At 47.5% G+C, this 11467-nt stretch overlaps 5 protein-coding genes across 5 annotated transcripts; 2 read left to right on the plus strand and 3 right to left on the minus strand.

Annotated features, from left to right (window-relative positions):
* Window positions 1-1151: 1151 nt before the first annotated feature.
* On the minus strand, window positions 1152-2120 carry BDV27DRAFT_146951 (sulfotransferase family protein; the record flags this gene model as incomplete). Its single annotated transcript, XM_032070662.1, has 4 exons — window positions 1152-1611; window positions 1689-1778; window positions 1832-1958; window positions 2009-2120. 4 exons carry the CDS (start codon window positions 2118-2120, stop codon window positions 1152-1154), a joined length of 789 nt encoding a protein of 262 aa, XP_031925531.1.
* Window positions 2121-4148: 2028 nt separating this feature from the next.
* On the plus strand, window positions 4149-4687 carry BDV27DRAFT_159732 (uncharacterized protein; the record flags this gene model as incomplete). Its single annotated transcript, XM_032072919.1, has 2 exons — window positions 4149-4412; window positions 4466-4687. 2 exons carry the CDS (start codon window positions 4149-4151, stop codon window positions 4685-4687), a joined length of 486 nt encoding a protein of 161 aa, XP_031925532.1.
* A 508-nt stretch (window positions 4688-5195) lies between these two features.
* On the minus strand, window positions 5196-5829 carry BDV27DRAFT_166223 (Dabb family protein). Its single transcript, XM_032074135.1, has 3 exons — window positions 5618-5829; window positions 5435-5545; window positions 5196-5375 (listed from the first exon to the last, which is right to left on the minus strand). The coding sequence occupies exons 1-3, from the start codon at window positions 5681-5683 to the stop codon at window positions 5220-5222; spliced, it is 333 nt and encodes a 110-aa protein (XP_031925533.1). The 5' UTR covers window positions 5684-5829; the 3' UTR covers window positions 5196-5219.
* Window positions 5830-7083: 1254 nt separating this feature from the next.
* On the minus strand, window positions 7084-8154 carry BDV27DRAFT_159734 (fungal specific transcription factor domain-containing protein; the record flags this gene model as incomplete). The annotated part of the gene is made up of 3 exons (XM_032072920.1): window positions 7084-7251; window positions 7313-7790; window positions 7859-8154. 3 exons carry the CDS (start codon window positions 8152-8154, stop codon window positions 7084-7086), a joined length of 942 nt encoding a protein of 313 aa, XP_031925534.1.
* Window positions 8155-8690: 536 nt separating this feature from the next.
* BDV27DRAFT_166225 (FAD-binding oxidoreductase) lies at window positions 8691-10233 on the plus strand (the record flags this gene model as incomplete). The annotated part of the gene is made up of 3 exons (XM_032074136.1): window positions 8691-8738; window positions 8784-9700; window positions 9756-10233. 3 exons carry the CDS (start codon window positions 8691-8693, stop codon window positions 10231-10233), a joined length of 1443 nt encoding a protein of 480 aa, XP_031925535.1.
* Window positions 10234-11467: the final 1234 nt, after the last annotated feature.

The raw sequence follows: 11467 nt of genomic DNA on the forward strand, positions 1-11467 counted from the left end.
ATCCTAGAGTTATCAGAATACCAGATATTAATAACTCAACTGCCTATATTATCTTATCTAGCTAACGGACCTTCTACTCTGAAAAGTAGATCCACCACCACAATAGATATATAGAATTACATAGTCAAATTGAGTAAGCTGCGGTGCTAGGCCTTTAATTTAGCTAAATTCTTGGATAACAAGGCAATGCTTCTCAGTCTTCCTATTTATCCTGCTCTACCTGGGTGGTACTAAACAACCTCACAATCGAGCAGACACGTGCGCGTTCGACAGAAAGCGAGGAATCTCATCACATATTCGTTTTTAATCTCAGCCCTGTACTCTTTTACCTACCTAGTATATATATTCTATACAACATTTAACAAGAAACATTGCTTGAACTCTATTCTTCTTCCCTCTTGTTCACACCCAGATCAGACATCGTACAACCAACATATGAGTATGGATGCCCCCCAACGGAAGGTGAATGAGACCCGCTACTGCAACCTCTGGAGGGTCAGTAAATGTAGTCCCACTTATCGCTTTATCAACAGTGGAGAACATCCTGGCGCTTTGTTCATAATAATGGACAGTGTGCTTGTGGATCTTATACACAAGTAAGATTCTAAAGACCCTTACTCATGCTGTCAATGATAAACATGTCCCACATGGCGGAAAATCGTTGACAATGCATCCGAGAAAATAAGACAGTCACAATCCAGGAAACGGAAACCGATGCTCTCAAGGGAATCATAATGGGCCATTCAGTAGTGAATCTTCTTGTGTTCAAACCATTAGCAACAGCATTATACTACCAACTGGCTCAACAGACAGTACAATAAAGTAATAGGAGATCTCCATAGCTGCTGAAGAGCCGCTACAACTAATATCAGGCGCTGAGCACCTCATCATCAGGTGTGGTATTCTCTTAGAGGGCTGCCAGCAATTGGCATCTGCACAGGACAGGACATTCCAGCTATTAAATATAGGAACTGGTATTCAGTGGCAATTACTGAAGGAAGACAGGCTTTTGTTCATCAACATCGCTAAAATAATTTGAAACATTTATTGATGTCCATACGATACTAACCGACAACTGTACCGTGATAAAATTAGAGCTTACTTTACTATATACTAATCATAAGGTCTGGGGAGGAACAAGGAGTGCGGCATTAATCGAAACGATCCAGCATAGCCATCTTGAGTAGAAAGCCAGCAACGAACAGACAAACAGCAGACTTCATCTCAGTTACAGCACACTCTTTCAACATGAACAAGGTACACTTGTCGCTCCGCATTTGCATCTCGGCTTTTAAGTTAATATTGGGGATAGGAGCTTCCGGGATTGGCTGTTCTAAGAAGGTGCATAACGGCTCCCATCCCTCCTTGACGTGGTACTTTAATAACCTCTCTACCGGAACGAGCGACTGAATCATCTTATAATGCTCAGAATAGATTTCGCGGGCTCTCTGTTCAAAGGGCTCGGTGAACATACCCAGACCAGCCTTTTCGAATGTTAATATAACCCAGCGGAAGCTGCTGAAGGTGAGAATGTTAATCGCCCTGATCAAGGGAATCATGATGTATTTAATATGATCTTTGCCTAGCGCTCGTACGATCCGCATTATAGAACTACCAAACCTTTAGTGCGGTGAGAGTCAGTGAATGAAAGTGGGCTAACATACTTGTACCACTCGTCCACATCTCACACCGTCGAAATGACTTCTGCCTCTGGATACGCTTCGACCAACTCGCGTGGAAAGCACGCAGCAGGCAAATCACTGACAGCATAGCCATATCTACATTCGAGAACGAGGGCCATACCTGACAATGGCCCAGAAGTTTGTCAAACTCCGCCCTTCCAAATGGCTTGCCAATCCCATCACATTTCGACCGCAGCCCCTTCAACCAAATCTCACAGTTGCGAGAATTTGTTATCAAAGCGTGATAGCCGTGATATGATGATAAGTGCTGTAGTTCTATCAGCCCTGGCTTCAATAGCGGAGCCGTGAATAATGACATTCTGTACCGGTGCGGCAAAGGCCCAGCACCAGGACCTTCATTGGCACGACTCGTGGACAATGAGCACGGTCAATGTCAGTCACATGATAGATTCGATCGCCCAGGCGGATGGATGGCATCATGGACTCCAACAAGGCCTGGTACTGCAGGATGCGGGTTTCCCCCAATTTCCCGCATAGAACAATGTCTGCAACGTGGCTAACTGGCCGCTCCTTTTCTGCTGGATTGCTGCAGCATGCAAATAGTCAGTATATGATACGTCGGATCCACCCCCTGAACAAGGGCACTAGCCTCATGGGATGCTGATCCATCAACCGCTTGCGGTCATGTACATTGGTATTTATGTTTGTGTAAATCGCTAATGTACGATTGGGAAATGATACCTAACCCCTTTATGGGGCTGTATACACTATTGCAGAAGGTGTGGAGTTTTAGAATCTACAGTAGTGCATTTATATAACCAGAAATCGTTTTACCTGAGCGAACACGGAAGGAGTACAGTTCCTGTGGCAGAATGAGCTAGGCAAGATGGAATATAATGTTAGGCCATGACCCCCAGATTTCACATTGACAACAGAGTTGATTATGTGGCCGTCGACAAGCATACCTGTTAAAAAACTGCCTTTTGTTCAGTTACTGGACTGTACAGATTCATAGTTTGTTCTAACGGATGTTAATTTTAATTGTATAGAGCATAACGACCTCTGAGTTACCGTTGTTTTCAACGCTTTCTAACATAGAAACAGACATGTGCCCTCTTTCTCTGGGGAGTCCATAGAATTCTCCGCGATCCGCTGCGGCATGTCCCTAGAGTGCCACTTGCGTGTGTCTTCTCTGTGAGTCCCTAGAGAGCCTTGTTCGTAATGATTTTAACATAAACCGTTTGAGCTCTTGCTGTTCCATGCTCTTGGAAAGAGTAGATGGCATGAGAGCATCCGCAAAATACATCAGAAAGACGGGTTGCCAGGACACCAGGGCTGACTGCAAGGCCAGGAGGTCATCTCATTTATTAATGCCATTTATTTCAAGGGAATGTTGTGCGTTTGTCACTTTTTGAAATATTCTTCGCCACCCCATCTACCCGTCGTGCCATCTACGGTCCCTCGTCGGAAAAGTCATTCCTCTATCTTAGTACTAGTAAACTGTATTGGATAAATTATACCTTTTGTATTAGAAAGATAAGGCTAGTATACTATAACTATTAGAGTTAGTAAATTAGTTTATAGTTCTGAGGATCTCTTACCTATATAGACAGCCACAGAAGGTTATCTTTAGCATAATGCTCTGGCGATTGTCATATAATATGGAATGTTATGACCTTGAATAGAGGATCCTTGTATACCCTTTGATTTGAGGTTTGTGGAGAGCCAGCTATAGCTCATGCCTTGAAATTTATGGCTTTTCATACAAGTGATTTTCTCTTGACGTTGGCCCTCATTTACTGGCAGGAGCTCCTAAGTACAAACTCGGCAAGGTTTTTTTCTTTACCGAAGCGGTTAATATTAAATTGGTACCTAGTTGGACAAATCCATTCAGCCCACCAGCTACACGGGACGATTGATGCTCAACCATACAACCGCACAAAGGCAAACCGCGGGGGTGCCTGCTAATAATTTCGATTGAGTTATATTATGACCTAAGGAAATAAGGCTCTTGCCGCCAAATTTCCTTCGAGCCCTACAGGAGAGCTGATGGACTGCTCCTTGGTACCCCAAACCAGGGTTGCCGTAAACTCGGCCAAAATTATATTACAGCAGTCAAAGTCTTCGTTGCCGGAGCCACAGGCTATATTGGCGGTGACGTCTTGTACCAACTACACCCGAGATATCCGGATTTCGAGTATGCACTCCTTATCCGCTCCGAAGATAAGGCAAAGAAGGTGCTCTCTAGCTACCCGAAAGCCCGAATCGTCATTGGCGGTAACGACGATTCCGCATTACTGGAACGTGAAGCCGCATGGGCTGATTTTGTCATCCGTGAGTACACATTGTTTCCTTTGCCCCCGCCCCCTTCCAGATATCTCAATGAAAAGATACTAATGCAATAAAGATACTGCCGATTCATCAGATCACGACGGGGCTGCGAAGGCTATAGCCAAAGGGCTCGTGTAGGGTCATTCCGCGTCGCGACCTAGATTCTGGTTGCGCATGGGTGGAGCTGGGTTTCTTACGTACTTTGACTCGGAAGTTAAGAAGACGTTTGGAGAGGCGGATGACAAGGTATTCAATGACCTTGAAGGCATCAACGAGCTAATTAACCTACCTGCGGCTGCTTTCCATCGCAACATGAATAACGTCCATGTCCGTGATTTGAGCAGGATGTTTGAGCTGCTGGTACAAGCTGCAATGGACCCGTCTTCCAAAGACGATCCCGAGATCTGGGAGCGCATGGTTATTATTTCACGGGAAATGGTGAGCATGTCTGGGGCGATTTGTCCGTGGCCGTTGGTGAGGAAGCCTTCAAGCAAGGGTTTATCAAGGGCGGCGGGGGTCCCGAGCTTCGAGATTGGTCGATTGATGAGGCTGTCAATTCATCGGCGGGATTTGAAGCGGCGAGTTGGGGCATGAACTCGCGTGGTGTGGCTGCGCGAGCGAAGAAAGTCCTAGGTTGGCAGCCGCAGGAGAGAAGTCTAAGTAATGAGTTGCCAGATATCATTCGGTGCGAGGCAGCTAGAATGGGGCTTTGATCTGTTGAGGTGGTTGATGGACGGACCATTTGACGAGACACTATTTGTGATTGCTAAATATGATTCCTACCTCCTATTAGCACTTGAGGGGGGATGGTATTCCTGTAGATAATCCATATATACCTTGTAAACTAGATATCAAATGCTCCTGGTGGGAGTCTCCGAAGTCACAGTTCCAAAACCAAATCTTAATCAACCTTTCAGTTGCTAGTATTGCATCACGTTCTCTCATCAGTCTTATGACGATACGTATCATTCCTTTACCACTAGGTCTGAGGTCCAACTCCTACTACTTTCCTTCTCAATCTTCCTTGTAAGAGTACAAAAGAACACTCAAAGGGGGATATGAATAATGCATAGGCTCTCGCCATTACTAGGGCGTCAACCAAGGTCTCAAGGTTTCTTAAGAGGATGAGGCGCTACAATGGGCGGCATCATATTATACTATCAGAGGTAACGGAGCTCAAGCGGTATAATATATCTTCCATATGCATCTCACACGACATGTCGAACAGGCCCCCAACAATGGTCTCTACAGGACACCGGGGGTAAAATCAACCACCAGTGCCTTCTCAATCAACCCATCCAGGCTTCTGACAAATTCCTGATGCACGGTGTCGCTCGCCACGTAATAGTCTCGTTCTGCGGCTGTGGCAAACTCAACAATAAATGCATGTGTGATACCACCCTGGACGGAAAGTCAGCGGTTCTGTTAACATAAATTAAGTCAGAGGACCATGAACATACCTGCGCTCCCTCTGGAGAATTATCCTTTCCACCCGACGCCGATCGAATATACGGTTTTCCCGTTGATGGGTAGAGGCAGTGGTCTTTTAGACTGAGCATCCTCTTGCATGCCTGGATTCTTCTTAATTGTTGCACGAGTGTAGAAGATGCCACTGAGATCTAACTCAACAGGACTGAACGTACGTTTTGCACAGATTCAGGAGCCGCATCCTGCTTGAATTGGAAAAGGACAATGTGGGTGATTGACATTTTAAATCGGGGTCTGTAGCTTCCGAGAAATGTATCTAACTGATTCACAATAAGTGGCAAACCTGATACTTTTATGATTTTTTCATTTGCTTGACATTCCGCCAATACAAAACTTGAGGGGGGAAATTGTTTATATCATGTGCAGCCTCCACCAATGCTAGGCAGGGAACTGTCGACTCGCCGATATATGTGCGGCTATATGGCTGACAAATGCATATTCCGAGTAACTATTCACAAGGGGTGGATCTCGGAATTGGTTTCCCGGCTGCAGCCCTGGAGCAATAATCTATTCATTGAAATTTAAGAGGGGCTTTATTCTTGATTAGCTGCCCTTGAATATCCTTCAACTAAACAGTGAGCAATGCTAGAGGTTGAATCCTGAGCGATATGATGTCGCAGTGGGGGACCAGACGACACTTGGTGCCAATTTAGGGTCTCTTAACAATGAGTACCTGTAAAACTCCAATCATACGCTGCCTGACTATTAAGGCTTAATCAAAATCTTTATATGAGCCGACCGTAGAAGCCCCTTCAACAGCCCTAGACAACGGAACAACAGAGGTGACTGTATGGTCTGTGTTGGACTTTTTTCGACTCAGTAATATAATGACAGATGCTCTCTAACCTTCTTCTCCTTTATTTCCAGGTTGTTTCGATTCAGCAAGAGCGGTTTCTTGTAAATTATTACGTTAAAGATAACACCCCCAGACTTCGCGCTTGAAGTGCAAACACCCAGCGTCGACTGAAGGCCAGCTGTACCAGAGGCTATGTCGACACTACCCATATAGGCTTGCCATTGGATACGCCTATGATGCGGAAGAATAAAAATATAGCTAAACTAATAGGACCGGTACCACAGATCAGCCTCGACTGGACCACCTTGAAGTCAGATAATGTCATAGAATGGTGACCAATCGCATGTAGTTCGACTAACACGCCACCCTTGAGGTCAACGGTCGATAGAAGCGGGACGTAGTTTATAGCCTTGACAATAGTGCGGTCACAGAAGCCGCCTCCCGCTGGATTAAGGTCGATGATTGCCGACACGTTGGAAATGTTATATTTCTTGCTTTTGTAAAGCTCGCAGAACTTGAACCCGTAGTAAGGATCATCGTATGCGGGCTTGATGAGTCGCGTTCACGACCGGGGTTTGTATCCGCGCCTCCAAAACGTGTCGTCGCTGCGACAAGAAACACGAGCGAGCGCGGGAAACCTTGTACAGGGTGGATTTAGAGACAGAAACCCGATCGTGCGTTGATCCAATCCCGTCAAGGCATGTACGCGCGTAATCCGCGGCCCCAACTTCCCGTCGTGAGAGTATACTGTAATGCCTCTAAAGGTAGCGTACCAGAAACACCCAATGCCTATTAGTCCCCAACCTACGTGGGAATGACCGCGTCCTATTCAGGCAAAAATAGCTCTGGCGGTAGATCAAACAAACTCTCCAGCATGGGGTTCCCCTGCCATCGATCCTCTCCCAGCAAGGCATTGAAAACGCCAGCCTCATTTGCAGAGTTCATAGTGCCGCTTACGCCAGAGGCCTCAGCAATTCCCAACCCACCGCTCTCCTGTCTATTGTCAGTAGTCCAAGACGGCTGCTCCCGGGCGCGACTGGACAGATTCTCAAACAGCTGCATGATAAAAGGTCCCACTATCCCAGAACTCGCTGATAGCCTGCAGCACCACCTGGCACGAATTAAGTGCAGACCGACCAAGACGCGCCATCACTTTATTCGGGCTTCTCATCCGCTCGTAGAAGGCGGCCTGTGCGAGGAAGATACCGTGGTATAGCTCGTGGGGCACGGTGAGGAGGGCATATTTCGTGGCGAGTGCGCATACTACCGTCGGGATGTGATGCGCAGCGCCGTCGACAATTTCTTCAATCTCCTGCTCGTCAAGGTTGCATGTGTTCTCGCCGCGCATGTGGCCGAGGTAGATCAGGATCAGGTGGTGATTGTATTGGACCGACAGGGACATGGAAAACGGGTTTGAGGAGTCCAGAACTTCAGGGTCCCAGGTTAATGTGGGAACTAGCTCTGCTTTCCAGTTTGTCAGCTTTGCGTGGAGATGTTCTGACTTCATGGGCTCTCGTCCAGGGTAGAACCAGCTGATGATAATGTCACGCATGATTAGCGAGAGCTTTGCGGTCTCCCGCAAACGCCAAACACCACATACTAGGCTCTCTCCATGCCCAGGATTGCCCTCGTTACGTTCGGGCCGGGTCTGACCTTCGCAGCTGCGTCGATTTTCATCACATCCAACGTGCCTCGCTCATTCCAGGGATCAGCGGGGAGTTTACTTGTGACGATCCAGAATCTCTCAGCGGCCATTGTAACGGCGATTGGAGACACAATCGGGAAGGAAGTGACCAAAGCTGGCGGTGACGGGTATGGTTTGGATTTGGGCGCTTTCCGGGCGATTTCGCTGGGGGCGGCGGTGGTGGTGGTGGTGTGTGCTGGCTTTGTTCGCATTCCGAAGAGCGAGGAGAAGGATCACCTAGAGTGAGTCTTGCGCGAAACTCAAAGGAGTCACTGTGATCGATCCTGTATATCGGGGCGCGGGGTGGCTGTGCAGCCTGTGTCCCAGTTGTTTGCTAGAGGCTGTACCACATTGTAACTGGGTTCCGTGTGGACGCCTTACAGCCACAATCAACTGCTAGGGGTACATGGAGACCGGCGCTTCTGGGTCACTCGCGTCGAAAGGTACCCTGACAAGTACTATGTTAGTACTCGCTAGTACTTTGGAGAGTTGCATGAGTAAAGGACAAATAAAGAAGCTTTGGATCAAGAGACAGTACTAACCTCGAGAGGGATTGCCGCTAATGCAGTAAGCCACCAAACCAGAGTCTGACTGGCCATATCGTATGGATGCATCATATGTAAGCCCTAAGTCTCGTAAAGTATACTTTCTCTCAGTTTACATACAAATGACTGTCCCCCCCACCCCTCTTCCTCCGTCGTCCTTCCTTATTTTCTGCCGATAACATAAATCTACACAATTTTCAGCCATGGACTATCTCTCCGAAAACATCACCAACACGAGTGTAGCAACTTGTGTAAGCCCATCCAACCTATATAGTGCTCCAACCTAACAAAGCCAGTGCCTAGCGCTAATTGGCGGTCTCGGCAATAAAGTCTCATTCCCAAACACCCAACCTTACAACGACTCCATCAACACTTACTTCTCCCAACAAAATTCCAACCTCCACCCCCTTTGCATTGTCTCCCCAACTACAGCAGCAGACGTGTCCACCGCCATCAAAACAATAACCTCAACCCTTGAAACCACCAATTTTGCCATCCGCTCAGGTGGCCACGCCCCGTTCACCGGCGCATCCAACATTGCAAACGGAATCACCCTCGACCTTCGAGGCCTAAACAGAATCACCGTAAGCCCCGACCACACGACCGCTTCCATCGGCGTCGGTGCAGCCTGGGGCGATGTCTACTCCCATCTCGACCCATTAGGCCTCTCAGTCGCAGGAGGTCGCGCAGCCCAGGTAGGGGTCGGTGGTCTGACGACCGGTGGGGGAATCTCGTATTTCTCCCCACGGTACGGCTGGACGTGCGACACGGTGACGAACTTCGAGATTGTGCTCGCCAACGGCACCATCGTTAATGCCAACGAGCATGAGAATCCGGAATTGATGATCGCGCTGCGTGGCGGATCCAATAATTTCGGGGTTGTCACGCGTGTAGACATGAAGACGTTCGAGCAGGGTCCTATCTGGGGAGGAAGTGTTTACCATTCTGTTGATACTTATCAGCAGCAGTTAGAGGCATTTGCAGGCCTGAATTCAGCAGAGGGGTACGATGAGCATGCGTCACTGATCACCAGTTTCGGGTTCTCGGAACAGGGCAAAGCTGTAGTGAATAGTATTGTGTATACGAAAGCTGAGGAGAATCCGGCGGTTTATCGTCCGTTTATGGAGATTCCGAAGCTGTTTAGTACGGTAAGGATTGCGGGGATGCATGAGATGGCGATGGAGCAGGGGTCATTCTCGAAGGAGGGGAAACGGTGAGTTAGGGGGATCTTGTGTTTGGTGATGGGATTTAGGCTAACTATGTTGAAGGCAGATGAGTGTGGTTATGACGCATGGTTCTACTCTTCCCATGTTGAATGCGGTTTACCAGCATTGGGATTCTAGTCTTAAGGGTGTCGAAGGTATTCCCGGTATGGTGTGGGCTATTTCTCTTGAGCCATTGCCCCCGGCTATCTATTCCCGCAATGCCTCTAAGAATTCATTGGGTCTTGATGATGCGTCTGGTCCGCTGGTTGTGACTCTGCTGAGTGCAACTTGGGACGACGAGTCAGATGATGAGAAAGTTGAGAAGGCTGCGCGCGAGCTTTTCGAGCATATTGAAAATGATGCGCGCAAGTTGGGTGTCTACGAACCATTCGTTTACCTCAACTACGCTGCGCCATGGCAAGACCCGATCGCTAGCTATAAGAGCGAGTGTGTGGAGAGATTGAAGCGCGTGAGTCTGGACGTCGATCCGAAGAGGCTGTTTCAGACGAAAATACCTGGAGGATTCAAACTGCCGAAGTAGGAGTTGAGCATCCATTAGTGCCTAAGTAGACTTATCCTAGATAATGCTCATCCAAATTCATCCTTATCCAGGAGGACCACCAGCTTTGTTTCTGAAGACTTCTAACCAACTGATCCATCCTCTATTCCACACTTATCATGCGATGCAATAACCACCCAGCACATAAACTACCTAAGGATCCCTTCAGATAACCACCTTTTACCCAACACATCGACTCGGCGACTCTATTACTGAGTAACCCTTCAGACAGATTTGACCCGTCGCTTACTGCGAGATATAATCTTTGATACCCCTAGCGGTACCAATACTCATGCAATGATCCAATCACACAAAGACAAGTCATGAGCGAAACCCCGTGCCTTCAGAAGATATTACGGCCTTCATAAAAAGTTGAATCCTTTTTTAAAAGGAACGTAATTCACATACAAAGGATTGTTTTCATGTGTGCGAGATCACGTGGTTGCCTAGGACCTACAGCCTTTGACCAACTAGTGAATGAGAACATATATCACACGGTCTAGAAACCTTACAATACCATTCCTTAGACATACGAACGCACTGTCCAAATGTGCTCTATTATCCCCCTTTTCCACAGATGATTTGCTTTAGCTACCACAACTTCTAAACCACTAACAGCATACACGAAGAAGAACCTCCACCAAATGGCGCTCCCACTTCACATACCACCTTGTATTCACAATCCCACCAGCAAACATCACCTCCCAGCACAGGGCCACCCACTTCGAATCCAAGTGGAAGGTCCCCTAATTGCTATCCAGAGAGTTCTCCCACATACCCCCATGGCATCTGAGTCTCCAAGACCAAACATTCCCACATCCAGCAGGCCCAGAGTTAGCACGATTGACATATCGACAGATCTACAGACAGGACGTAAGTCCAGAAGTCCCAGGCGATCTGGTCGTGAAAGGCGAATACATGGGCTGGATTCCAGAGAAGTATCCGAATGAGTAAGTCTGTCCTAATCCGTACCCAGTAATCCTGATATAATATCCCTATAACTAACTCATTCCACTAGACCGATAAGGCAGATTGGCTATTACGGTCTAACATTCGACCATCTCGTCCCAGCTGATGAACCCAACCCTGAGGTATTACAGATTAACATTATTGAGATTGAGGATGATAATGGCGTTTATGCGGATACGTGGCTGTTGTTTGCAATCGACCCGGTGGACTTTGTTGGGAAGAAGGTACTGGCTGTTCCGAGGTGTTG

This window comes from Aspergillus caelatus (genome assembly GCF_009193585.1).
Source record: "Aspergillus caelatus strain CBS 763.97 unplaced genomic scaffold BDV27scaffold_141, whole genome shotgun sequence".
Lineage (NCBI taxonomy): Eukaryota > Fungi > Ascomycota > Eurotiomycetes > Eurotiales > Aspergillaceae > Aspergillus > Aspergillus caelatus.